Genomic DNA, 27,967 nt, shown 5'->3' on the forward strand with positions numbered 1-27,967 from the left:
CTTGGCAACTCGCCCCTCCTCTCTCTCTCTCTCTCGCCGCCGCTGACCCTTCCGGCGACCCGTAGCATGCCGCCCTCTGACCTTCGGCGGCGCCGGGGTGAAAGGGCGGACGGCCATTTTGTGGCGGTTGGTCGCCCCTGAGGCCGGGGGCCCGGTCCAGCCAGGCCAGGCCGGGTCGGGTCGGGCGAAATCCCCGCCGCCATGTCGTCGTTCTCGGAGTCGGCGCTGGAGCGGAAGCTGTCGGAGCTGAGCAACTCGCAGCAGAGCGTGCAGACGCTGAGCCTGTGGCTCATCCACCACCGCAAGCACGCCGGGCCCATCGTCGTCGTCTGGCACCGAGAGCTCCGCAAGGGTGAGGAGGCCAGCGAGCCGCAAGCGCCGCGTAAAAGCGTCCCCGGACCGACCATCATCCCCGGCCAGGCCTCCCCCGGCGTGGAGGGCAGCCGGGCGCCTTCTGGCCCTGAGGGGGGTGGGGGGGGAGGAGGAGGCCCACAGGGCCTATTGTTTTGAGGGGTGGGGGGTCTGAAGGGCTTCATCTCCAGGCCTGGGTCGGATACGGGTAGTCTTCGACTTTTAACGATTCGCTTAGTGGCCTGCCCGAAGTTATAACAGTACTGGGGGGTGGAGGGAAGGTGCCTCGTGGCCAGACTTTGCACTTACGATCGCTGCAGATTTCCCCCCCTCCCCCCACCGTCATGGGAGTCCAAATGCAGATGCTTGGCAACGGACTCACATTTATGACCGTTGCTCTGTGTGTGTGTGTGTGTGTGTGTGTGTGTGTGGGGTATCGTGATCTTTTGCAAGTCAATGGGATTCACTTAACGACGTGTGGTGAACAGCTGCAGTGATTCACGTAAACAACTGTGGCAAGCAAGAAAGGTTGCAAAAAAACCGGGGCAGAACTCGCTTAACAACGGTCTCGCTTGGCCACGGGAAATTTGGGGCTCCATTGTGGTCATAAGACGAGGAGTCCCCTTTACCCACCAGGAAATTTGGGTCGCCTCGGTTGCTTCAGTTCCCCAGGCTCCAGTTTATCCTGTACAGGGAGTCCTCGACTTTCAATGGTTCGTTTAGTGACCATTCGAAGTTACAAGGACCCTGAAAAAAGTGACTTATGACTTTTTCACATTTACAACCATTCTCATAGTCACGTGGTTTATATTCAAATGCTTGGCAGAGACTCACCTTTATGTCGGTTGCAACGTCCCCTTGAGACTTCCAAGAAGAGACTGGACAGAAATGGGGTAGGGTCTCCTGCTTGGGTGGGGGTTGGACTAGATGACCTACAAGGTCCCTTCCAACTCTGATTATCTGATTATCCCCGGGGTCACGTGATCCCCTTTGGCAACCTTCTGACAACCAAGTTAATTGGGGGGGGGAAACCAGATCCACTTAACGACCGTGTTACTAATTTAAGCACTGCAGTGATTCACTTAACCGTGGCAAGAAAAGTCGTAAAAACAGGTCAAACGTCACAAATCTCTTGCTGAGCCACAAAAAAAGGTTGGGCTCAGTTGTGGTTGTAAGTCAAGGACCACCTGGGCAGATGGTTTTACGACCGCAGCCAGAGCCAGAATTTATGTTGCTAAGCAAGGCGGTGAAGTGAGTCCACACTAGATTGGACGATCTTTTTTGACTGTTTGGTGAAACGCTGCCGTTGTTGAGTGAATCATGCGGTCGTTAAGCAAATCTGGCTTCCCTCACTGACTTTGCTTGTGGGAAGGAGGCCGGGAAGCTTGCAAATGGAGGTCACACCCTGGGAAGCCATGGCCATTGTGTGGATGTGCTGTTTTCAAGCACTGGCAATGTGTGATCACATGGCCCCTTGTCTGATTTTTGGGGCTGTCACATCCCTTGCAGATGTTTCACTTCTCATCCCAGAAGCTTCTTCACCTCCTTCACTTAAGATTTGTAGTGGTACCTAGTTGGGTAGCTGTGAAAATGTGTCATGGGGAAATATTCAAGTATTAGAATTAGAATAAGAGGTTTGGAAGGCACCTTGGAGGTCTTCTAGTCCAGCCCCCTGGTCAGGCAGGAGATCTTATACCATTTCAGACAAATGATTGTCTAATCTTTTTTAATTGAAAGTTTTTTTATTTATTTTAACACAGACATTAACGAATACAAACATAAAACATCAAGTAAAACCATCTTTCCATTGTACAATGTGTCGGTTGGTACATATCTTTTGTGCGCAATATCAACAGTCTTTCCCTTCTAAGTGCATTATTAAAATTCATATTCTATAGATCAACTATGCATGTTATGTTACATCATTGTTAACTCCTTATTAGACTTTGATTATAAATTCACATCATTCTTTTTGAGCAAATCTCAACTTTTACAAAGCCTAATTCATAATATTCATTTCATTGTAATCAGTTATAGCATATTATCTTATCTTTGTCTAATCTCTTCTTAAAAACCTCCAGGGAAGGAGCATTCAAAAGTTCTAGTGGCAAGCAGTTCCACTGGTTAATTGTCCTCACTGTCAGGAAATTTCTTAGTTCTAGGATGCTTCTCTCCTTGATATGTTTCCATCAGTTGCTTCTTGTCCTGCCCTCAAGTAATTCACAGAAGTGTAACTTCGAGGCCTTGGAGCCACCTGCAACCCCATCGTTGAACCCCAGACAATGTTAATTGTACAGGCAGTCCTCGACTTATGACCACAGTTGAGCCCAAAATTTCTGTTGCTTTTGTTAAGTGAATTTTGCCCTGATTTTATGACCTTTCTTGGCCCAGTTGTTGAGTTGTTATTTCTAGCAGGACAACCAGATTCTTTGTTCCCTGTGCCATCCATCTGCTAAACTCACAAGATTCGTTTCTCTCACCATGTGCATGCATACATCCGAACTAGGACTGTGTGGTTTCTCTGTGTCATAATATATGTGGCTATATGCATAATTATATATTTATGTATGTATTTAGTCATGTTTTATGTAGTGTATATTGGAGGTGGTGACCATTTGAGAACTGTATGCAATGAAATTTCATTTTAAGGTATGCCGATTAGTGTACATTCAAAGTGACAATCAAGTTGTTCTAAGTCTAAGCAAATCGCTTCAATTAGCGACAGGGTTGTTAAGTGAATCCGGCTTCCCCATGAACTTTGATCGTCAGAAGGTCACAAGAGGGACACTGAACGTCATAAATACGAGTCAGTTGCCAGGTGTCTGAATTTTGATCACGTGACCCTGGGGATGCCAAGGTCCCAAGTAATAAATACATCCCATTCAATAAGAACTCCGAGGCAGGCGAGTTCCTCAAAGAACATTTTATTTGGGACATATCAAATTGGCGCATTCCTGGTGGAAAACTGGCTCTAAGTTGCCGCAGGTTTTTCACCCAAAGTAAAACTTTGTCAATTTCCCCCCCTCCCCAGAATCTCCAGTCACACGGTCCAATCAGCATACAGCCCAGTTGCTAGGCGACCTCAGTCTCCACCCTTTGAACACCTGCACCACCGTTCTTGATTCCCAGGGGGAAGAATTTTATTTTGGCTACAATACCCCAACTATTTCTATAGCTTCCTCCCCCTCCCCTTTTTAGCTCCAGGCTGTGTCAGCCCTGAAGCTGTGAGAAGAGAAACCTCCTTAGAGGAAAAGCTACAAAAAGAAAATGGCCACAGTTCAGCCAAGCTAAGGGTTGATAGGGGATGCTGCACCAGTCGTAAGTGTAAAGACTGGTCATAAGTCACCCTTTTCAGTGCTGCTGTAACTTTGAATGGTCACTTAACAAATGGTTGTAATTCGAAGAGTATGTATCCTCTAATGGCATTGAAGCATTGCGGCATTCAGAAAAGGGTGCCTTCATCTTGGTTTGGGAAGAGGGGAGACGCCATGCATCCAGACAAACATAAAGACATACTTTTTCCTTGGGGGCTGATCTAAAGAGGAGAAAAAGGGGGAGACCAGCAATAGGTGGGATTGCAGTGGGGGCATCAGGTCTGGAGATGGTGCCAAGGCCACTTGGCTCTATAGCTCTATGGCTCTATAGAGATTCTCAGTTATGCTGGTCACGGTTGCTTTTTTGCAAGAGGCAGCTGGACTTCATCTAGTTTTTCCATTGAAGATGTTTCGCTTCTCATCCAAGAAGCTTCTTCAGCTCTGACTGGATGGGGGGGAATGGAAGGGTTTATGTTCCTTGCAGACAGCTGTTCGTTTGCATCCTTTTAGAGGATTGCTAAGGCCACTTGGAGGTTTATCTGTGTCCTCCGGGTTACAGTCGGGACAAATGTAGATGGATCAAAAAAAGCTACGAAATGTGCTTGCTGGGCCTCCAGTACGATATATGGAGATATACACATCCGGGTTTTGCTCTCAGGTGTGATGATCAAGGGCAGGTACACCTGTGAACATTGAAGGGGTCTGGTGCCTGGGCTCTGGGACCCATTAGGTGGCATCTTTCTGTTGCAACTTGGCAGAGCTCTTGAGGGAAAAGCTTTTTTCTTCTTCCTTCCTGGAGATTCCGCAGTTTTATTTCCTTTATGGATTTATTAGGCCATCCAGCTCCAACCCTGTGACCCTGGGCGGGCGTAGGACGAAGAGACAGCTGAGGCCATAAAACAGGTGGAGGTCTGATACCAGAAGAGAATTTTTGCTGCTCAGGGTTGAACTGGTGGGATCCTTCTGAGCTTGGTGGTTTTTCTTGCAGACATTTCATGACCCAGCTGGGTCACATCATCAGCATAGTTTACTTTATTGTCATTGCACCTCATACGACAAAATTAAATGCCATCTTGAGTGTACATTACACATTTAAAAAACAACCCCACACATCCTTTACATTCTATACCAGTGTTGATGGTTAACGTTTTCAGCACTGAATGCCCGAAGTTCGCATGCGCTTTCCCAAAATACAATATGCGCACATCCCCACGCATGCGCCCTCCCTCCACACATGCTCCCTGACCCACTTGCGCATGTGCCCTCATTCCCGGCATGCGCCCTGCTCCCCCGTGCAGCAGAGACCTGAAGCCCAGCTGGCTAGCAGGAGGTGCATGCATGCGCGGCTGAGCTGAGCTGGGGCGATGGCTCGCGTCCCCACAGAGAGCACTCTGTGTGCCACCTCTGGCATGCCTGCATAGATTCGCCATCAGGGTTCTATACAATTGAACTGAAAACCCCTGGTACTGCATTAATGTTGCACAATACAGTAGACTTCCATAGAGCTCCTGCCCTGGGATAGAAGCTGCTTTTCAGCCTGTTTGTCCTTGTTTTTATCCTGTATCGTCTGCCAGATGGTAATAGTTCCAAAAAAAGGAGGAGATGGATCTTTGAGGATGTTTTGAACTTTCTTTGAACAATAGTTGGCTCATGGAGCGTCTGCTACCAACTCAAGAGAGCACCCAGGACTCCACAGGTCTGTCTGATCTCCTGATCCTGTGGTATGGATGGGACACTCTCCATTCAGCGTGGTTCTGCCCACCCAAGGAGCAAAGAATTGTCAGAGAGGTGTATGCCAAGGGTGTATGTTTTTTTCTTCAAAAGCTTCTTGGATGAGGAGCGAAACGTCTTCAAGGAAAAAACCAAGTCCAGTTGCCTTTTGAAAAAAACACCTTTGGGACAACCATGACCTGGATTACGGAGAATCTCCATAGATGCTGTCAGTGTTGTGGTTCGCCGGCAGCAGGTACGGAGGGCTGAGATCTCGGAGAGCGAGGACTCGGATGAGGGGCCTGCGTGTGATGCAGCAGTGAGGAAGAGGACCCCGAGGAGCCTGTGCCCAGTGCACATACACGCAGGGCTGCTCGAAGGAAAGAGCAACTGCACCAGCACGGGCGACTCCGGAGTAAGGCTGCAAGGGAATGCCCCCTCCCATAAGAGATAAAAGCCAGCTGAGAAACCGGAGTTCTTTGCAGGAAGCAAAGAAGTTTTTTGCACTCGAGTCTGGTGGACATTAGGTATATCTGAGCTGGTGTTTGGAGACTCTTTGTGTTTGAACTATTTCTTGGCAACTTTATCTCGTGGTTGTTGGCAGCCTTGCACCACCTTGGCAAGGCTCGTTCTTATCAGAGACAATGAGTTTGAAAGAGCCTTTTAACCGGGAAGGAACAGAATTCATAAAGAATCATTAAAAGGTTGTGCTGTTACCTCTGTTTTGTGTTTGTTTCCTTGGAACAAGGTTTGGGGTCAGAACAGTCAGAGAGGAGGGCTGGTATTACTAGTAGGGCGTTATTCATTAGTATGATTTGAACAACTGCAAAAAAACACCCACCCACCCCAAAATAAGCTACCTGCTTTTATTTTGAAAAAAAGGAAGAACTGGCATTTGGCAGCTATTAAATCAATGTTTTCGGTTATTTTCTTTCTTGGTCCTGATATTCATGGTGGTAGTTTATAATTCCTAACTATTCCAATAAGTCCATGACTTGGGTTTTAGGTCTTGTTTTTGACACGGAAGCCTCTACAGGTGGCCAGAGGCTGATCAGTAAATTACTCTGCCTGCTTTTCTGAAGCCCCTGGAGAGATTGGCAGAAGTGAGGCTTTCTTGGTCTTAGAAGAAGGAACGTTGGTGCCCAAACCAGCCTCTCAGAGCCTGCCGAGAGCCGCCTCAGCCGCACGGGCTCTTGCTTAAAGCTGTTCCATGAGATAACATTTGTTTTCACCAGTCATGACGTGGCTGCAGGCTGATAACTTTTCACCCTGTTCTACTGCTTGGTGCCCGTCCTTGCAGCTGGCATAGAAGCGGGAGCTAGCCGAGCAAGCTGGCTCAGTGGCACTTGCCTGTCATGTATAGGTGAAGGAACCACCTCCATTGGCCTGGATGGTGATATTTCTACCCACCCACCCACCCACTGAGTTCTTTTTGGTGATATTACAGGCAGCCCACAACTTACAACAATTAGTGACCATTCAAAGTTACAACGGTACTTAAAAAAAGTGACTTAGGAATGTTTTTCACACTTACAACATTTGATCTCCATGGTCAAGGGCTCAAAATTCAGACGCTTTGGCAGCTGACTCATATTTATGACCGTTGCTGTGTCCTGGGGTCATGGGATCCCCTTTTACGACCTTCTGACAAGGCAAGTCAATGGGGAAGCCAGGTTCACTTCACAACTGTGTTACCATCTTACTAACAGCAGTGATTCACTTATCAACTGGGAGAAGAAAAGTCATAAAATGGGGCAGACTCACAGGTGTTTCACTTAGCAACAGAAGTATTGGGCTCAATTGTGGTCATAAGTCCTGCATATAGCTGGAGAAGCCCTGTGGATGAGTTCTTTGAGGGGTCCTTGGTACCCTCTGAGCTTGTTGATGGTGGTGGAGGAGGAGGACTGTGAAATCCTTGATGCTCTCTGAGCTTGGTGCTTTTCTTGCAGATGTTTCTTGACCCAACTAGGGAACATCATCAGTGCAAACCAAACTCCCTTCCCTTCTCGCACTGGAGATGTTCCCTAGTTGGGTCATGAAACATCTGCAAGAAAAGCACCAAGCTCAGAGAGCCTCAAGGATTTCACAGTCCTCCTCCTCCACCTCCTCCTCTTTCTTTTCCTCCCTCCTCCTCCTCCACACACCCCACTCCCGTCTAGCACTGAAAATGTTCTCCACTTGGGTCATGAAACCTGTGCAAGAAAACCAGCCATCTCGGAGAGCATGCTCACTCTAAATGAATGGCCGTAAGTGTCAGCATTGGAAGCCACTTTTTACTTGGAAGCTTTGAGGCTGCCACATTCGGTGCCTAGGAATCTGGGAGGGGGGGATTTAATAGTGGCGGAGAAGACTAGACACAATAACATTCTTTCTCAGAGAGTCAAGGACAAGCTGCCCTGCACCTGGAGGGGAGTGACTGGAAGGATGTCTCCAGTGGGGAAGGAGATTTGGTTGGGCCGTGTGATGGATTGGTGGGTGCAGGGATTTTTTTTAATTATGCAGGGAAAACCTGGAGCTCTCAGATTCAGGTTTTACCAGGTATGCCAATACGACAACTCTAATAAAATGGATGTCAGTGTTCCAGAAAACCTCCACTCCAACCAGTAACTCCGAGACAGATATCCTCTCAAAAGTTCTGTTTAATTTGGACAGTAAACTGGCACATCTGGGGCATCTCGAATCTGAAAGTTCCGGCTTCCCTGCAATAAGTAAAACATGACAAATCCACCCCCTACACCCATCATGGCATCACATGCCCCAATCACCCTCCATCCCAACCTGAGACGTCCTCTCACCCAGGTGCAGAAAGAACATGACCTTGACTTAGAAGAAGAATGCTATTGTGTCTAACTACATACACTCCTCCCACTTTCCCAGGCTCAAGAAGGTGGCAGCGTAAGAAGCGTTCGGTGCTAATAGGGCTTCCAAGGGCGACAGTGGAATTTAGAGGAAATATCTGTCTCGGAGTTTATTGGTTTGGAGTTGGTGAGTTGGAACGCCGACGAGTAAGCCAAGGATTACCTCCACAAGAGTAAAGGGGACAAGCTTTCTGCATTTTATTTTATTTTTATCCTGTCGTTAGTAAAGTGCATTGCTGCCCGTCCTGCCAGAGGGAAACCCTTGTGGGCCTGCCTATCCGCCAGTCTGAGGCTTTAGCCAGGCCGTCCTCTGCCATGCGCTTCCGCTGCTTTGCCACCCTGCCCTGCTGAGCCTGTGCTGAGCTGCTGCACTTAAATGGCGTCCTTGTGCCTTCACAAAGCCAGTGCCCCCCCCCCCAGCAGCGCCTTCCCTTCTTCAGCGGTCTCTCTTCTCCAGCCGCCTTTTAGGAGGGCCTGAAGAGCAGCCCCCTGCTCCCCCCCTCACCTTGTCTTGTTAATCTGCTTGGTTGGCTTTGAAAAGGTGTTTTAACCCTCGGCCGGTGGTGTCCGTGATGCAAAAGAGAGGCTGCTGTTGAAAGGACGCAGCCCAGATGCTGCCGTTCCCACGCTCCAGCCAAAAGCACAGCCAAGGGGCTGCTTTGATCGGTGCTCGTTCTCCCTACCTGGAGCTCCATCAAAAACAAATTAGGAAAAACCCAAGGCTTTTCTTTTTCTTTGTCTTTCTTTCTTTTTTCTTTTCTTTTTTAAAGGCAAGTTTCAGAGAGTGGTGATTTTGAAGGAGACTATTTGTAGTTCGGGGTTGAAATGAGGGGTCCTGGGTGCTCTCTGAACTGGGTCGTTTCCCTGCAGATGTTTCATGACCCAACTAGGGATCACCATCAGTGCTGGAAGGATTTACAGGGAGGAGGAGGGGGAGGGAAGAAGAAGGAGGAAGAGGACAGTGGAGTCCTTGGGGCTCTCTTGAGCTTGGTTGTTTTCTCACAGCTGTTTCATGACCCAGTTAGATTACATGGTCAGTGCTAGAAGGGAGCAGGGTTGTGGAAGGAGGAGGAGGAGGAGGAGGAGGAGGAGGAGGAAGATTGTGGGGTCCTTGGGGCTCTCTGAGCTGGCTTGTTTTCTTGCAGGCGTTTCATGGCCCAACTAGGTAACATCATCAGCGATAGTAAGGCGTGCAGTTCGCTGTCAGTTTATATTCTAGTGGCTTGCCTGTCTGTGTGGATGTGGGCGGTCTTAGAGATTCTTTGGGTGTTGGCCTCTTTGGCAGCTTCTTGACTGGGGTCTTGTTTGCTGGATTGCTGGTCTGATGCTAACCTTGGAGTTAATCTCTGCTGATCTGAGGGCTGAGGGCTGGTGGAGGGGTGACAGGGTCTTATTTTTGTTCCCTTTGGGGCTGGCTGATTTCCTCTTTTGCATAGTCTGCAGAGGTTAATGCCTATGTGGGTATTGATGGCTGATTTGTCAGAGGGCCAGGCTCCTAGAAATTAATTCCCTGGCGTTTTTGGGCGGGCTAGGACCCCTGGGGGGTAATTCTAGAATAACAAGAGTTGGAAAGGGGCTTAGAGGTCTTCTAGTCTAGCCCCCTTCTTGACTGGGAGACCCTATGCCATTCCGAACAAATGTCTTTTCTTGGAAGACCTCCAACGAAGCCCACTCTTTCCAGCATCCGTTTTATATTGTGCCAACCAAAACTGCATGCAACGTTCCAAGTGTGGCCTTTCTAAAGTATTAAAATACGGCACCGTCCCTTCTTGTAATCTTGATGCCATCCCTCTCTCGATGCAGCTGGACACACACACACACACACACACACACAGGGGTTTGGCACCATCCTTTTGCATCTTCAGCAAGGCCATGCCTGTTTTTCGTTTTTCCTTTGTGGCGAGGAAAGTCTTTCCTGTGTTTGCTTCTGAGTTCTGGTCTTGGCTTGTGAGAAGATTTTTGGCTGATGGGGACTTTTAAAACCAGGAGTACGACCACACCTTTCTGTTGCTAAGCGAGACAGTTGTTCAGTTTCCAGTGGCCTTTGGTTCCTTGCAAACGGTCATCAGAGATATGATGGGGTTTTTTTTTTTAAGTGTGCTGTTAAGCAAATCGGGCTCCCCCCTCCCCCCCATTGCCTTTTGCTTGTTGGAAGTTGGCTGGCAGGGTCGCCAAGGGGGAATCCTGTGATCTTGGAACATTGCAAGCATCGTAAATGCATGCAGCCTTGCCAGGCAAGAGCCTGGATTTCGATTATGTGACCCTCAGGATGCTGCCAGGGTTGTACGTGTGAGGTATGTGGTTGTAAATCTCCTTTTTTTCCATCGCTATAATAGTAACTTTGAAAGAAAGGAATAGAATAGAATAGAATAGAAATTAGAATAGAATAGAAATTAGAATAGAATTCTTTATTGGCCAAGTGTGATTGGACACACAAGGAATTTGTCTTTGGTACAAATGCTCGCAGTGTACATAAAAGAAAAGATACTTTCGTCAAGAGTCGAGAATCATCAGGTACAACACTTAATGATAGTCAGAGGGTACAAATAAGCAAACAAAGTCCATATAAATCGTCAGGATACAAGCGACAAAGTTACAGTCATACAGTCACAAGTGGGAGGGGATGGGTGATAAGGAGTGAAGACAAGATTAATAGTAATAATAGTGCAGACTTTGTAAATAGTTGAACAGTGTTGAGGGAATTATTTGTTTAGCAGAGCGATGGCGTTCAGGGAAAAACTGTCCTTGTGTCTCGTTGTTCTGGTGTGCAGGGCTCTATAGCGTCGTTTTGAGTGTAGAAGTTGAAAACAGTTTATGTCCGGGATGTGAGGGGTCTGTAGATATTTTCACAGCCCTCTTTTTGACTCGTGCAGGATGCAGGTCCTCCATGGGAAGCAGGTTGGTAGAAATTGTTTTTTTCTGCAGTCCTAATTACTCTCTGGAGTCTGTGTCTGTCCTGTTGGGTTGCAGAGCCAAACCAGAGAGTCATAGAGGTGCAGATGACAAGACTTCATCATTCCTCTGTAGGTCAGTAAATGAATGATGCAAACCGAAGGACAACTTGCAGCTCTCATAATTGTGGTTTAAATTCTTAAAAGAGTGTTTGCGGTTTGAGGCAGAGTATAAATACTGTAAATAAATAAATAAATAAATAAATTACTGTTATGACATCAGGTTAGCTTTTTTTTTTTCATTTTCCTCGTCCTTTAAACTTTGCTGTTTTGAAGGAGGCCGTGTAACATTCTTGACTCTCTGTCATGGCACTGAAACTGCAGGTCACATTCGGATACAAGATTTCTCCATTCTCTCCAGAGACCTTGTTTAAATCAAAGCCACAAGGGTGTTTATGAGATTATTTTTCTGTCCCTCAATGTGGATGGATTCTAAGCTATCTCCTTTATCAGATTTCAGGCAGGAGATAAATTCAATACACCGTGTTTTTCTTTTCTTTTTTTAATATCCCAGCTTCCAAACACATGGGAATATGAAAATCTGAGATGTGGTTCCAATGTCATGTTACCTAAATATTATTTTTTTTCTCTTTCCTTTTCCAGCCAAATCAAGTAGGAAGCTCACTTTCCTATACTTGGCGAATGATGTCATTCAGAACAGTAAAAAGAAAGGACCCGAGTTTACGAAGGAATTCGAATCGGTGCTCGTGGATGCTTTTTCACACGTGGCCAGGTAGGTACAATGCCTTCCTGGCTTGTCTGTCTCTCGTGTGTGGTTGGCTGCTGGAAACCAGGTTTGCATCAGTGCTTTTCACGGAACTCCCCCCTGTTGCAGTTATTCCAAAGGACAGCGGCTTGAGGCTGTGGGGTTTTCTCCTGCTGCTGAAATATTGTGTGTCCTGCTTGTCCCAAAGGGGCTTTTCTTTCCAAGAGGCAACTGGACCTTTCTTGGTTTTTCTTTGAAGACGTTTCGCTCCTCTTCCAAGAAGCTTCTTCAGCCCATGACTGGATGGTGGGGAAGGGAAGGATTGATACTCCTTGCAGACAGCTGGTCCTTTGCATCCTTGTAGAGGGTCGTTGAGGCTACTTGGAGGTTTGTCTGTGACCTCAAGGTGACCTGCGTTGTGCCAATGGTTCCTGTAGTCTGCCGTTTTACTGGAAATCCGTTCATACTGCTACGCCATTTGAAGGGTGTTCATCCCAAATTGTATAGCTAAAAATCTGTAGAGATTCTCAGCCATCCAGGTCACAGATAAACCTTCAAGTGGCCTCAGTGACCCTCCAAAAGGATGCAAATGACCAGCTGTCTGCAAGGAGTGTAAATCTTTTTTACACCTTTTACCACCATCCAGTCAGAGCTGAAGGAGCTTCTGGGATGAGAAGCGAAACGTCTTCAAAGAAAAAAAACAAGAAAAGTCCAGTTGCCTCTTGGAAAAAGCATCTTTGCAACAACCATGACCTGGGTGATGGAAAATCTCTGCAGACATTTGTGTCTTGTGGTGTTTTCCATAAAACGTGGGCTATGTGTCCAGAAGGGCTGCCAATTGGATCTTCCTCTGAAATGTTCTCTTGTCCTTGCTGCAGTAAGAGATGGGAAGAGGTTGCCCAATGTGTGTTTGTGTGTGTGTGTGTGTTTGTGTTTGTATGCAGGTAGCTTTTTTCTGTTTCTCACAGCCTTTGCCATCTTCTGTCAGACTGCAATGACATTGTAAGATGCAGGTTTTGGTGTTTGTGTGTTTGTGTGTGTGTGTATGTGTTAGGGTTTTGGGAATTAACCCCTAGCAGAGTATTGCAGCAGTAGTCAAGCCAGGCAACCAAAGGAGAGCGGAAGGGCCCCAGAGTATACACACACTGAACACAAACACTGTTTGTAGTTTAAATAGTTTTTAATCCAGTTAGAGTTTAAGCATTGTCATTCAGTCCATTAAGTCATTCACAGTATTTCCATCCAGTAAGACTCACTAGTATAGTCCAAGTTAAGAGTCCTTGCAATATCTTTATCAGCCGATAAAGATATCTTCTCCTCCTCCGGTTTCACTCTCCAGAGAAACAAACGCTGGATATTCAGCAAACAGTAGCAAACAATAACAGTTCAGTCACAGGCACTCACAGTCAGTAATCACAGTTAGTCGCAGCAGCACACAGTTACAGTTACAGACAGACAGAGTAAGCTTTCCAGCTTCTAATGCTTCCTTATATTGTAACTTCTAACCGCACCCTTAATCGGCTAATTGCCTGCTGCATTGTGCTTAAAGTGATAAGCACTTAAACCATGATATCTAAGTTTTATATATTTATTCACCCAAACCATATTTGGTATCAATGTTATACCTAACATACTCCCCTTTTGGGTGAAATAAATATATAATTCCTTTACAATCTTATCCCATATTTATCACAACTCTCCTGGTGCTTACTGGCACCTTGGGCTTTAGTAAAATTATCAGCTAAATTGTCCTCCGACATACAGTACTCTAGCTGAATCATCTTACTTCTTACAGATTGTCTCACGTTTAGGTATCTTAGATCTGTATGCTTGCTCCTTGTTTTTACTCCAATATTTGTGGCCATTTGAATTGCTGCCTGATTATCTTCATGTATAATTATAGGATAATCTACAGTTATACCTATATCAATTAACATTTGTTTATACATTATTAACTCTGTACATAACAATGATAAACAGGAGAATTCTGCCTCCATAGTAGACAAACTTATATGCTGTTGTCTTATTGACTTCCAGCCTATTAATGTATTACCCAGCATTATGGCTGTTCCTGAAGTCGACTTTCTAGTGTCTCTTTCTGATGCAAAGCTAGCATCTGCATAAGCACTCAAAATTAAATCACCCTTTGGTTCTAAATACAATGAATAATTCATTGTCTTTTTAAGATATCTTAATATCCTCTTAGCTGCAATCCAGTGTCTTTCACATGGTGCAGAATTGAATCTAGCCAACTGATTCACGCAGTACGATATATCTGGTCTAGACCAATTACTAATATAACTCAAACTACCAATTAAAGATTGATAAATCACCTTATCAAACTCAGGGCTTTGTTCATCAGTGTTGCTAAACTCCTGACTCATTGGAGTCTTAGCCGGCTTACAAAGCTCCATCTTGTAATCTTTTAGCAATTTGCTTATCTTATCTTCCTGAGATATCTTAAAACCTTTCCTTGTTTTCTTTATATTCAAACCGAGATACTTCTTTATCTCCCCTAATTGCTTGATCTTTATTCTCTTTCCTAATGATGCTATTATTTTATTTGCTTCATCATTAGTTTCAGTTATCAATGCAATGTCATCTGTGAATAGTAATAATAATGATACTTTCCCATTTGTCTCCCTTTTAAACAGACATGGATCGGCTAAACCAGCTTTAAATCCTATATTGTCTAGTTCCTTTACAATATACTGGTTCCATTCATAGCCTGATTGTTTAAGACCATAGAGGCTTTTCTTTAACAACCAACAATCATTATTATCCTTACTTTCACTTTTAATACCAACAGGTTTTTTCATATAAATAATATGTTTTAATGGGGCGTGCAAGTAAGCAGTTTCCACATCTAAATGGTTAACTATATAGTTTTTACTAGCTGCCCACACTAAAGCTGCTCTCAAGGTTGCTGCCTTAAGACTAGGTGCAAACACCTCATCATAGTCATTAGCATTCTGCCTAAAACCTTGGGCTACTAACCTTGCCTTATGGATTAAATTACCATCTTTATCTATTTTTACCTTAAATATCCATTTGCAGCCAATGGATTTCTTTCCTACAGGTAATTTGGCATTTTCATACACCTTCATATCTCTTAATGAATTCAGTTCCTTATTCATTGCTGCATACCATTTTTCTTTTTCCTTAGTAGGATACTTTTTAATTTCTTCTACAGAATTAGGAACTTGATTAATCTGGCACACTGTGTTAGCCTGGTACCTATCAGGCGGTCTAGATATACGTGTAGTTCTTCTGGGAATTACAGGGCTTACAGGAGGACTTTGTTGAACTACTACCTGTTCATCTTCCTCATCCTGTTCAGCTATTGAATCTGTTTCTTCCTTTATGGGCACTATTTCATCCTGTATTTGTCTCTTTACTTTATTTTTAAAGTTACAGGGATAACTAATGGGATTTCTATAGGATTCAATAATTACATCTTTATTGGCATCCTGTTCTAATTTCTCCCATCCTTCATGTTCTAGAAATTGGGCACTAGCACTACATAACACTTTAGATGTGCCTTTCTCCCAAAATCTATATGCCCTATGGTTTGCCTGATAACCAACGAAGAAAAATCTTTTAGCTCTATGTTGCCCTTTTTTTCTGAGTTGTGCAGGAATATGCACCCATGCTGGTGCACCAAATGTGTGCAGGTAACTTAGGTCAGGTTTCCTGCCATGCCATCTGGTAAATGGTATTTCACCTGTTGTTGTATTAACAACGTTGTTCAATATGTTATTAGCACACATTGTAGCCTCCCCCCACAAAGAATCAGGTAACCCAGAATCATTTAACATTGTTCTAACCATTGCCTGTAGTGTTTGGCCTCTTCTTTCAATAAAAACGTTATGTTCTGGCCTGTATGGAGCAGACTTCTTATGCTCTATTCCAGCTACCTTAAGTCTGTTCTGGAATTTGTTATTAATAAATTCCGTACCATTATCTGTCACCAGGGTTATTAGTTGACGTTTAGACTTTTTTTCAGCAAACCTAAGCCAATTGAAAAAATGTTGATATGTTTCAGTTTTGCTTTTCATTAAATAGCAAAACCCATATCTAGAATAATGGTCCATAATGCTCAGTATATATCTAGCACCCCCCATACTGGGTTTCTTTGGACCTATTATGTCTGCAAATACTACTTCTAAAGGTTCTTTTGTTTTGAAACCATTTAGTCTATTTGCAGGCAATACCTTGCTCTTATCTTCACAGCAAACATTACAACGCAAATATTTATCACAAGGTTTTAACCTTATTTCTTCAGATAACTCAACTGTACGTTTTAGCATTTTAAAATTTACATGCCCCAAACGCCTATGCAATAAATGGATACATTCATCATGAGGCTTTATATTATTAAATACAGTTTGAGCCTCCCCTTTCTTACTATTATCTAAAACATATAATGTTCCATTTAAAGCTGCAGTTATCCTTTTGTTATCTTTTTCAATTATGCAATTATTATCCTTAAAAGTAATTACATAACCTAATTTATCTAATACCCTTACTGAAAGCAAATTAAACTTTAGTTGCGGTACATACAACATTTTTATATCCTGGTTTATGTACGGACAACGTGCAAAACCTTGACCTTTCGCTTTCAGGTTCCAGCCGTTAGCAAGAGATATATGTTGAGAACTTGTAGACATTTTTATAAATTTTGTCTTATCTCTTGTGATGCAGTGGGATGCGCCACTGTCAACCACCCATAAATTATTCTTCACATCAGAGTTGCTAAACGTGGCTAGTTCAAATGCTTTCTTTGGCTTTTTACATTCTGGCTTTTTCTCTTTTTGCAGAATCTTGCCAAATGTCCTCTGCCTCCACAATTAAAACATTTTTTAATTGTGTATGCTGTTGAAGATAAATTCTCTTCTTCCAGGTGCTTTACTTTGCTTTGCTGGTTTCTTTCAAACTTTGAAGATAATTTCTCTTCTTTCTTATCTTCTCTCAGCTCGTCACGCTCACGCCTTCTTCTGGCTTCTTCTAGTAGCCTGCCTGTAATCTCGGTTAATGAGAGGCTTTCTTTTGGCAATACCTCTAACGAAGTTACATAGTCATCATAGCTTTGATCTAATGAAGATAATATTATGTAGACTTGTTGCAGTTCATTAAATATAAGCTCTTTTTCTTGCAATTCTTGAAAAATGCTCTTCATACAGTTTAAATGAACTAACATATCTCCATTCCTCTGAAGATGCGTTCGAAAAAGCTTCCGTGTAAGATTTATATGTGCTCCTACACTGTCCCGAACATAAATCTTCCTGAGGTTCTCCCAGCAGTTTGCAGCATTTTCTTCTCCACGAATATGGACAAGCTGCTGATCACAGAGAGTCAGTCCTATGATGCATAAAGCCTGCTCATTCTTCAGTTTAAAGTCTTGTAACTTTTCTTTATCATCATCATTAGCAGGATCCCAGCTACTCACATCTGGTGGGTTTGCTATAATGTCCCACAAACCTTCTTTACGTAGAAGTAAACTACATTTCATTGACCATGAAACATAGTTTGTTCCATCCAGCCTGGATATCATGGACAGTTGTGACAAATTTACTTGTGCCATTACTCTTCAGATATTTTGACTATTTTAAACTAATTAAAACAGTTTGTTTTTACAGTAATGTGCAACTCACACCAACTCTCTCTGCTATATCCTGGTTAGTTAGACTATGCTGCTGGGCCCATAACCAATGTTAGGGTTTTGGGAATTAACCCCTAGCAGAGTATTGCAGCAGTAGTCAAGCCAGGCAACCAAAGGAGAGCGGAAGGGCCCCAGAGTATACACACACTGAACACAAACACTGTTTGTAGTTTAAATAGTTTTTAATCCAGTTAGAGTTTAAGCATTGTCATTCAGTCCATTAAGTCATTCACAGTATTTCCATCCAGTAAGACTCACTAGTATAGTCCAAGTTAAGAGTCCTTGCAATATCTTTATCAGCCGATAAAGATATCTTCTCCTCCTCCGGTTTCACTCTCCAGAGAAACAAACGCTGGATATTCAGCAAACAGTAGCAAACAATAACAGTTCAGTCACAGGCACTCACAGTCAGTAATCACAGTTAGTCGCAGCAGCACACAGTTACAGTTACAGACAGACAGAGTAAGCTTTCCAGCTTCTAATGCTTCCTTATATTGTAACTTCTAACCGCACCCTTAATCGGCTAATTGCCTGCTGCATTGTGCTTAAAGTGATAAGCACTTAAACCATGATATCTAAGTTTTATATATTTATTCACCCAAACCATATTTGGTATCAATGTTATACCTAACAGTATGTGTGTATGGGGGGGGGGATTCTCTCTGCACAGGATCGCACAAGGGGTATCTGATTAGAGCTAAATGGGGGCATCGCCTCTGACTGACAGGAAGAGAAGTTCGACCATCAAGTTAAAACGGATGATTTCCCAGAAAGAGGGGTGGAAGCTTGGAACCGACTTTCTTCCAGGGCAGCTAACAGGATAACAGAGCTGGAAGGGATCTTGGAGGTCTTCTAGTCCAACCCCCTGCTTGGGCAGGGGACCCTGTACCACTTCAGAACAAAGGTAGTGGGTCAGTGGTCAGTAATTGAGTTTTCAACATGCACCGGTACCTCGATCCCCATTGCTAATTGGTTCTGGGAGGTGTAATGAGCACCAAAAATGATGAGTACCAATCAGATTTTTCCCACAAGGAATAACGGAGTGAGTCACGAGGCAGCCAACACTGACAAGTTCTAACTTTTGCGGTTGCGTACCAAACAAACAGTGAGCTCCGGGACAACATTGTCCCATGAAAAACGCATTTACCCAATTGGATGGGTTTCAAAGCAGTTGCGTTCCAAGGTAACACTGTACTTGTGCGTACTTGGGATAACCCCTTGTCCAGTAGGCAACAAAATTTTTTAAAAAATTAGAATTAAAAAAATTCAAACAGCAGACTTCATGGACCCACTTGGTCTTTTTCTGCCGTTGTATTTTCCATCTTTCTGTGTTTTCTACGTTTTAGATTAAAGCTCTTTACCGTCCCAACTTCAGTTAACTGCAAGTAGTTAAGGTGTTGGCCTAGAAACCAGGAGACGAGGAGTTCTAGTTCTGCCTTAGGCATGAAAGCCAGCAGGGTGACTTTGGACCAGTTATCAGGAGATGGGGAGTTCTAGTACCAGGCAGGAAAGCCGGCTGGGTGACTTTGGACCAGTTATCAGGAGATGGGGAGTTCTAGTACCAGGCAGGAAAGCCGGCTGGGTGACTTTGGACCAGTTATCAGGAGATGGGGAGTTCTAGTATCAGGCAGGAAAGCTCGGCTGGGTGACTTTGGACCAGTTATCAGGAGATGGGGAGTTCTAGTATCAGGCAGGAAAGCCAGCAGGGTGACTTTGGACCAGTTATCAGGAGATGGGGAGTTCTAGTACCAGGCAGGAAAGCCAGCAGGGTGACTTTGGACCATTTATCAGGAGATGGGGAGTTCTAGTACCAGGCATGAAAGCCAGCAGGGTGACTTTGGACCAGTTATCAGGAGATGGGGAGTTCTAGTACCAGGCAGGAAAGCCGGCTGGGTGACTTTGGACCAGTTATCAGGAGATGGGGAGTTCTAGTACCAGGCAGGAAAGCCGGCTGGGTGACTTTGGACCAGTTATCAGGAGATGGGGAGTTCTAGTACCAGGCAGGAAAGCCAGCAGGGTGACTTTGGACCAGTTATCAGGAGATGGGGAGTTCTAGTACCAGGCAGGAAAGCCAGCAGGGTGACTTTGGACCAGTTATCAGGAGATGGGGAGTTCTAGTATCAGGCAGGAAAGCCAGCAGGGTGACTTTGGACCAGTTATCAGGAGATGGGGAGTTCTAGTACCAGGCAGGAAAGCCAGCAGGGTGACTTTGGACCATTTATCAGGAGATGGGGAGTTCTAGTACCAGGCAGGGAAGCCGGCTGGGTGACTTTGGACCAGTTATCAGGAGATGGGGAGTTCTAGTACCAGGCAGGAAGCCGGCTGGGTGACTTTGGACCAGTTATCAGGAGATGGGGAGTTCTAGTACCAGGCAGGGAAGCCGGCTGGGTGACTTTGGACCAGTTATCAGGAGATGGGGAGTTCTAGTACCAGGCAGGAAAGCCGGCAGGGTGACTTTGGACCAGTTATCAGGAGATGGGGAGTTCTAGTACCAGGCAGGGAAGCCGGCTGGGTGACTTTGGACCAGTTATCAGGAGATGGGGAGTTCTAGTACCAGGCAGGGAAGCCGTCTGGGTGACTTTGGACCAGTTATCAGGAGATGGGGAGTTCTAGTACCAGGCAGGAAAGCCAGCAGGGTGACTTTGGACCAGTTATCAGGAGATGGGGAGTTCTAGTACCAGGCATGAAAGCCGGCAGGGTGACTTTGGACCAGTTATCAGGAGATGGGGAGTTCTAGTACCAGGCAGGGAAGCCGGCTGGGTGACTTTGGACCAGTTATCAGGAGATGGGGAGTTCTAGTACCAGGCAGGAAAGCCGGCAGGGTGACTTTGGACCAGTTATCAGGAGATGGGGAGTTCTAGTACCAGGCAGGAAAGGCAGCAGGGTGACTTTGGACCAGTTATCAGGAGATGGGGAGTTCTAGTACCAGGCAGGAAAGCCGACTGGGTGACTTTGGACCAGTTATCAGGAGATGGGGAGTTCTAGTACCAGGCAGGGAAGCCGGCTGGGTTACTTTGGACCAGTTATCAGGAGATGGGGAGTTCTAGTACCAGGCAGGAAAGCCGGCAGGGTGACTTTGGACCAGTTATCAGGAGATGGGGAGTTCTAGTACCAGGCAGGAAAGCCAGCAGGGTGACTTTGGACCAGTTATCAGGAGATGGGGAGTTCTAGTACCAGGCAGGTGGAAGCCGGCTGGGTGACTTTGGACCAGTTATCAGGAGATGGGGAGTTCTAGTACCAGGCATGAAAGCCGGCAGGGTGACTTTGGACCAGTTATCAGGAGATGGGGAGTTCTAGTACCAGGCAGGGAAGCCGGCTGGGTGACTTTGGACCAGTTATCAGGAGATGGGGGTTCTAGTACCAGGTAGGAAAGCCAGCAGGGTGACTTTGGACCAGTTATCAGGAGATGGGGAGTTCTAGTACCAGGCATGAAAGCCGGCAGGGTGACTTTGGACCAGTTATCAGGAGATGGGGAGTTCTAGTACCAGGCAGGAAAGCCGGCAGGGTGACTTTGGACCAGTTATCAGGAGATGGGGGGTTCTAGTACCAGGCAGGAAAGCCAGCAGGGTGACTTTGGACCAGTTATCAGGAGATGGGGAGTTCTAGTACCAGGCAGGAAAGCCGACTGGGTGACTTTGGACCAGTTATCAGGAGATGGGGAGTTCTAGTACCAGGCAGGGAAGCCGGCTGGGTGACTTTGAGCCCATCCCCAGGACGCGGTGGGTTTCAATCCCTGCCTTAAGCCGGCTGCCTGATTTGGGGCCCATCACCGGGAGGCGGTGAGTTCTAGTCTAGATGGTGAGTGACTGCATCCCATTGCGATTCCTTTCCTGGGAAAAGCGCAATGGGGCCGCCGCCTGTTCAGAGGATGTCGCAAAGTATTCATAGCTCCATTCTTTATGATGCAAAGAAATGGGATAAGCTGCAGGAGAGCAGCGAAGGAACACATTCGAGGCGGGGGGAAGAGGAGGCCCTGGAAGACAACATATCTTTGCACAGCTGTTAAACCCCCCTCTCATGCTCACACAATGGCCACACGTCACGAAAGGCCTTGCTTCACGCAACCTCGGCTTCGGTTTCCTGGCATTATCCCTTTTTCTGCACACTGCCAAATATTCTCAGATCCCAGCAAATTGGCCTCCTCCTCCTCCTCCTCCTGCTTCTCGATCGGTTTGGAGAACCTAGCCCAGCGGTTGGCATGTTGGCAGCGCCAATAATCCCGTTTAAAAATATCCATACGCCTCCTTCAGATCCCAGTTGGCAGTTTTGTGTAGCTGTTAGTTATTCCACGCGCCTCAGCTGTATCTGAACAGGCTTTTAAGTGAGGTCAGCATCCCAAGTGGTGGGGATTTATCAGATATTTCTCTCTCTCTCTCCTTTCCAGATTGTCTTTCTGCTTGGTTCGTTCCATCTGTCACTGGGTGACTGTTCCCTCACTGTGGGGCAAGCTATAAACCGAGCAGCTGCGTGTTCTTTCCTGGCAGCTAATATATTACGAGCTAGTTAAAGACCGTGTGACATTATTTAGAGGAGGCCTTCCGCCTGGACGCTATCTGGAGCAGGGGGAGGAGAGATTAGGAAAAGCAGATTCAGGAGGGCACTTCCCCAAATTGGCACCCTCCAGATGGGTGTGAATTGCAGGCCACTTGGACTGAGGATGGACACTGCCCAATTGGGAAGAGACTGGGGTGGGGAAGAGGGTCGGTCCTTGACTTATGACCACAAGGCAGCCTAAAAATTTCTGCTGCTACACGAGACACGTGTTAAGTGGGCTTAGCTCCATTTTATGACATTTCTTGCCCTATTTTTCATGAGTCCCTGCAGTTGTTAAGTTAGCGACTGTCGTAAATGTGTGAGTCAGTTGCCAAGCATCCAAATGTTTTTTTAAATTTTTAAAAAACATTTTATTGAACAAAACAATTAAAAACATTGAACGTAGTGAAGTCAGTTTGACATAACATTTGCTCAGTATCATATAGATATATATATTCCTATATACAATTATTCAAATATATACATATATACATTTCTTCGCTCATATTACATTTTCCAACATCATTGGTCCTATTTTCATCTCATACATTCATTTGAATTGAATTGAATTCTTTATTGTCATTGTATGAATAAACAAAGTATAAACATACAACGAAATTCACATAACACCCAGAGACCAGGCTCAACATGCACACACACATGACAACCCCCAAACACCCACCCACCCACCAAAATTCCCCGCCCCCTAAAAACACACACAGCATCCACACAACAGAGCAGCTCACTGATGGTGGTCCTTAAGTTCATTGTTAAGTGCCACGATAGCTCTGGGATCAAAACTGTTCAGGAAACGTGTGGTCCAAGTTTTAATTGTTCTGTATCTCCTGCCAGAAGGCAACAGCTTCACAAAGATTGTGAGCAGGATGGGAAGAGTCTCTGAGAATGTTGTGCGACTTCCTCAAACAGCGAGAGGCGAAGATGTCGCCCAGGGCTGGTAGCTGGAGCCCGATTGATATTCTGGGCAGTTTGAATGATTCTCTGTAGAGCCTTTTTTTGTCCGCTCCACAGCTGCTCCCATCCCATGCAAGGATGCCGTATGTCAGGACACTCTCAGTGGTGCTATGGTAGCAGGACAGAAGGAGATGCTTAGATAGATTTATCTCCCTGAGCCTTCTCAAGAAGGGCAGCCTCTTCTTCTGTGCCTTCTTCACAAGCACGTTTGCATTCATAGTCCTCCGAGATAGAAGTGCCCAGGAATTTAAAACCACCCACCCTCTCCACCTCCTCACCATTTATGCACAGTGGTAAATGTACGTCTCTCTTCCTCCAGAAGTCAATTATAAGTTCTTTAGTTTTTTTGGTGTTCAGTGTAAGATTATTTTCTTTACCCCACGGTGGCAGCCCTTGTGCTTCCTTTCTATAAGCAGCCTCATTGTCCTTATTAATGAGCCCCACCCCTGTCACCAATGCCTTTCCCACCTCAAGACCTTCCTTTCTGCTCCCACCGGTGATAAAATCGATTCCAAATTTCATATTATATGCCGACTTGTCTTTATCTTTCATCTCTAAAGTTAGCTTGTCCATTTCAGCGCGTATCAGGATTTTGTTTATTTACTTCGTCTTTGCTCGGTATGTCTGCCTCTTTCCAGTTCTGGGCAAAGGCTGTCCTTGCCGCACTAATAATAGGTATAATCCAATATAGCTCATCCTTATTGTATTTTTTGGACATGATTCCTAATAGAAAGCATCCTGGCACATGATCTAATTTAAAATGCAACATTTCCTCCAACCACTTCCCTGTCTCCAAGCGTCCAAATTTTGGATCACGTGACCATGGGTGAGTGCTGCAAATGGCCGTAAGTGTGAAAAACGGTCCTAAGTCCCTTTTTCCAGTGCTGTTGTGACTTCAGATGGTCACTAAATGAACCCTTGTAAGTCAAGGACTACCTGTATTTAGTTTCTTTCTCAGCTGATTAGAGAGCCCTGCACATTGGAAAGCACTTAATTCTTTTTAAAAAAAGAATTAAGCTGCCTTGTCAATCCTAGCAGGTGTGCTACATTTCGACTTAATGTTCATTTAGTGGCGGTTCGAAGGTACAGCGCCAATGAAAAACGGGACTTAGGACCAGTTTTCGCCCTTCACATGTTCAAAATTCAGGTGCCTGGCCACTATCTCACACACTTAGGATGCTCACAGTGTCCCGGGGGTCACGCGGTCCCCTTTTGCAACCTTCTGACAATGGGGGGGAAGCTGGATTCGATTAAACAGCTGTGGGACCAACTCATCAACTGAGATGATTCACATAACAAACGTGGTGAAAAAAGTTGCAAAAAGGGCTAGAAACAGTAATGAGCTAGAAAATATGAAATATAGGTGATTAAAGTGAATGACAACTGGTACTGTTAGGTAATGGAATATTTGTTAATAATTAAATGAAATAAAGAGGGAAAGGGAACAAAAATAGGAAAGGATGGAAATATTTGAATTGTTCTTAACAATTTATAAAATTTAATTGAAAAGAAATGCAAAAGATTGAAATTAATATTAATGTTGGGCTGAATTGGAATAGAATAATTATTTTATTTGCTATTGTGACATATTTTTTCTTTTTTCAGAATTTAGTGTGTATTTTTAAGGGAACGTACCAAGCAGAATTTCGGTTGATAAGAGTTATATGATATAAAATAGACGTTAGAAACTAACTTGTAAAGGCATAAATTAAATTTTAAATGAGATTTGAATGGATAATAATTAAAAGATATAAAGGTGTTACACTCTAGTTAGTAATTACAGGGGAAAATGTGCTTTTTAATCCCTGGAAGGGGAGGGAATTGTTTTTCTTTCCTTTCCAGGATGATGATGAGAAAAGAAAATATGAAATTGTAAACAGGACAGACAAAAGTATAAATATAATGATTAGAAAGATACTGAAACTTAGAAAAAGATATGTAATTGAATTTCGAAAGGAATGAGATAATTAAAAATAAGGTTGAAGAAAGTAAGGGAAGGGAAAAATTACTGAGGAAATGATAAAATAGTTACAAGACATGGAACGGAATATAAAGACAAATATGCAATTGAGTTTATGTCTGTATGGAGAAGTGATAACCTGGAATCACGCTTTTCTCAAAAAGACATTTTATTTGTATTATGTTTTGTGAAAGCCCAAATAAATTTTTTACCCCCCCCTCCAAAAAAAAAAACAGTCGCAAAAAGGGGGACAAAATTCACTTAACAACGAATTTCTCACTTAGCGAGAGAAACGTTGGGCTTAAAATTGGTGGCCGTAACCCAAGGACTTCCTGTATGCTGAATTGGTCCCATGAGCAACGAATGAGTAAAAACCAGGCGTACAGAGGCCGCTTCTCTTGGCCGGTGCAGGTTTCCTAACCGCTCTGCCCCTCACAAGGGTGTGGAAGATGATGAGCGGAGTAGGCAGACCCCCTACCTTAGGGCACGGGGGGCGGGGGTTGGATTAGAACAGGGGTCTCCAACCTGGGAACTTTAAGACTTGTGGACTTCAACTCCCAGAGTTCCTCAGCCAGCAAGCTGGCTGAGGAACTCTGGGAGTTGAAGTCCACAAGTCTTAAAGTTCCCAAGGTTGGAGACCCCTGGATTAGAAGACCTCCAAGGTCCCTTCCAGCCCTAGGACTCTATGGCACCCCTTCCATCCCCGTTTTCTGTTCCTGCTTTTCACGCCCTTTCCCCTCCCCGCTTCCAGGGAGGCAGACGAGGGGTGCAAGAAGCCCTTGGAGCGGCTGCTGAACATCTGGCAGGAGAGGAGCGTCTATGGCGGGGAGTTCATACAGCAGCTGAAACTGTCCATGGAGGACTCCAATAGCCCCCAACCCAAAGGTAGGTCAAGCGTTGGTCGGGGCGGCTTGGTCCACCCAACGGCGGGACGGAGCATTAACTGCTTCCGCTTTCAGCCCCAATCCAGGAGGCTTCACAGGCAGGCGCTGCTTCCGCGACAAACTGGTTTTTGTGTGTGTTGAATTTAAATTTACCGACAAAGAAATAAAGGGAGACTAATATAGATCTATTTCAAGCTTTTGAGCTCTTGTCAGCTAATCCCAGAAAAGGGTGTGGCTAGTTTCTTCCCCAAACCCCCCAAAACTTTAACCTTAGACTGTCCACCGTAGACCTCACCCCATTCCTAAGAGGTCTGTCAGGGGCGCCCATAAGTGTCCCTGTCCTAATGTTCCTTTTTATTCGTACCTATTTCTGTATTCTTACTCATGTTTGTACTTATACAGGCTCGACAAATCAAATAAATAAATAAAATAAAAATAAACAGCTGACGAGAGCTCAAGAGCTTGAAATAGATCTATATTTCTCTCCGTTTCTTTGTCGGTAAAACATACATTCAACCCAGTCCTGCGCTCGTTTTCCAGATTGCAGGGAGTCCTCGACTTACAACAGTTCGTTTAGTGACTGAAGTTGCAACGACACTGAAAAAAAGCCACCTGCGGCCCCTTTCCACGCTTACCTTTGTTTGATACACAAGTGACTCAGGACCATTTTTCACACTTAAACATGAACCAGTGGCTAAGCTTCTGAATTCTGATGCTGGAGATGCTGCAAAGATGGTAAATGTGAAAAACAGTGACATTTTTTTCAGTGCCGTTGTGAACTTTGAACGTTCGCTAAATGAACTTTTGTAAGTCGAGGAACTACTTGTCTATGCCCTCTTGGATGGGTTTCTGGGTCCCGAGAGGCAGGAACGAAGATTTGCCATCATGGCTGTTGAGGTAATTCCCCGTTAGGAGAATGAGCGCATACAGGGAGACGTATTTGAGAGAAGTGTTTGAATAATACACACACACAGTACACAGATACACTGTACAGTAAATGTAGGTTTTTACTTCCAGAAAGGTTTAAGCAAAGTCCAAAATAAGCAATCCAAAGTCATTCACAGGTAATATCAGTCAGTTTTTCAATCCAGGGATAATCCAAATATCAGATTCCAGTGTCAAAAACAGTTCAGTATCAGACTTACATTAAATCCAGGAATATCAGTCAATTAGAAGAAATGGAGCAACGGCAATACTTTCCAACAGAAGGAAACAGAGATGCTCACTCAGACACACTCTCTTCTGAGACTAAGACTAAGACAACCCAGGTTTCTGGCTCCATCTTATGGCTGTTTGAAGAACCACACCCAATTGCATGCTCTTGCATTCCCTTAAAGATATAGTACTAAAATGTTTATCCTGGTTTATATATTTGTAACCCAAATACCTGTTAGGTGACTTATATTCCTAACAATGGCCAAGAAGGGAACTGGCATTCCAAGGGTTAAATCCTGGATGGTTGAACGAAGCCTCAACACGGTTCCCTCCTCCCAGCTTAGGTGGAGAAAGAGGATGGGGAAACTTACGATAAGGTTCACCTGAAAGGAATGGCGAGTTCAGTGGTGTGCTCAGCGGTGCTGGGCTTGATTCTTGGAGAAAACCCACTCTGGCTGCTTGAGACCCTGGAATAAATCCTGGTTTTGTGTTTGTGCAACCCACCTCATGTGGGGCCAGGTGCCCCCCCTCCCCCCTCCAAGCCAGAGACAGCCTGCTTGGGTCAGTCGTAGTGTCGGCATTCCAAGTAACCAACTCCAACGCGACAAAACTCCGAGACAAGCATTTCCTCAGAGTTCCCTCTTATTAAACTTGCCACCTGGGCACATCTGGGAAAACCCAAATCCGAGAGTTTCCCCTGCGTAATTAAAATTCCAAGCCCCATCATCCCCTGCACCCATCAGTCCATCACATGATCCAATCGCCGGCCGTCCCAACTGGAGACCTCCCTCCAACCATGTCTTTCCCAGGCGCAGGATGTGACTAGTCAGAAGATGAATGTTGCTATGTGCCACTTTCCACCTCTCTGTAAGGTTTCCCCCCTCCCCAAATTCCTAGGCAGTAAAATGTGG

General features: G+C 45.0%; 1 protein-coding gene across 1 annotated transcript in view; it reads left to right on the plus strand.

Moving 5' to 3' along the window:
• Window positions 1-102: 102 nt before the first annotated feature.
• The window catches only part of RPRD1B (regulation of nuclear pre-mRNA domain containing 1B), a 50,074-nt gene continuing 22,209 nt past the window's right edge, over window positions 103-27,967 (plus strand). The window contains exons 1-3 of the mRNA XM_087959097.1: window positions 103-352; window positions 11,788-11,917; window positions 25,769-25,902. Coding sequence (XP_087815223.1) covers window positions 202-352; window positions 11,788-11,917; window positions 25,769-25,902 — 415 coding nt within the window. The 5' untranslated portion in view covers window positions 103-201. The remainder of the gene's footprint in view (window positions 353-11,787; window positions 11,918-25,768; window positions 25,903-27,967) is intronic.

Source organism: Notechis scutatus, chromosome 3, assembly GCF_049901735.1.
Source record: "Notechis scutatus isolate UNSWTSFEM ecotype Mainland chromosome 3, rNotScu1.2, whole genome shotgun sequence".
NCBI classification, from domain to species: Eukaryota; Metazoa; Chordata; class Lepidosauria; order Squamata; family Elapidae; genus Notechis; species Notechis scutatus.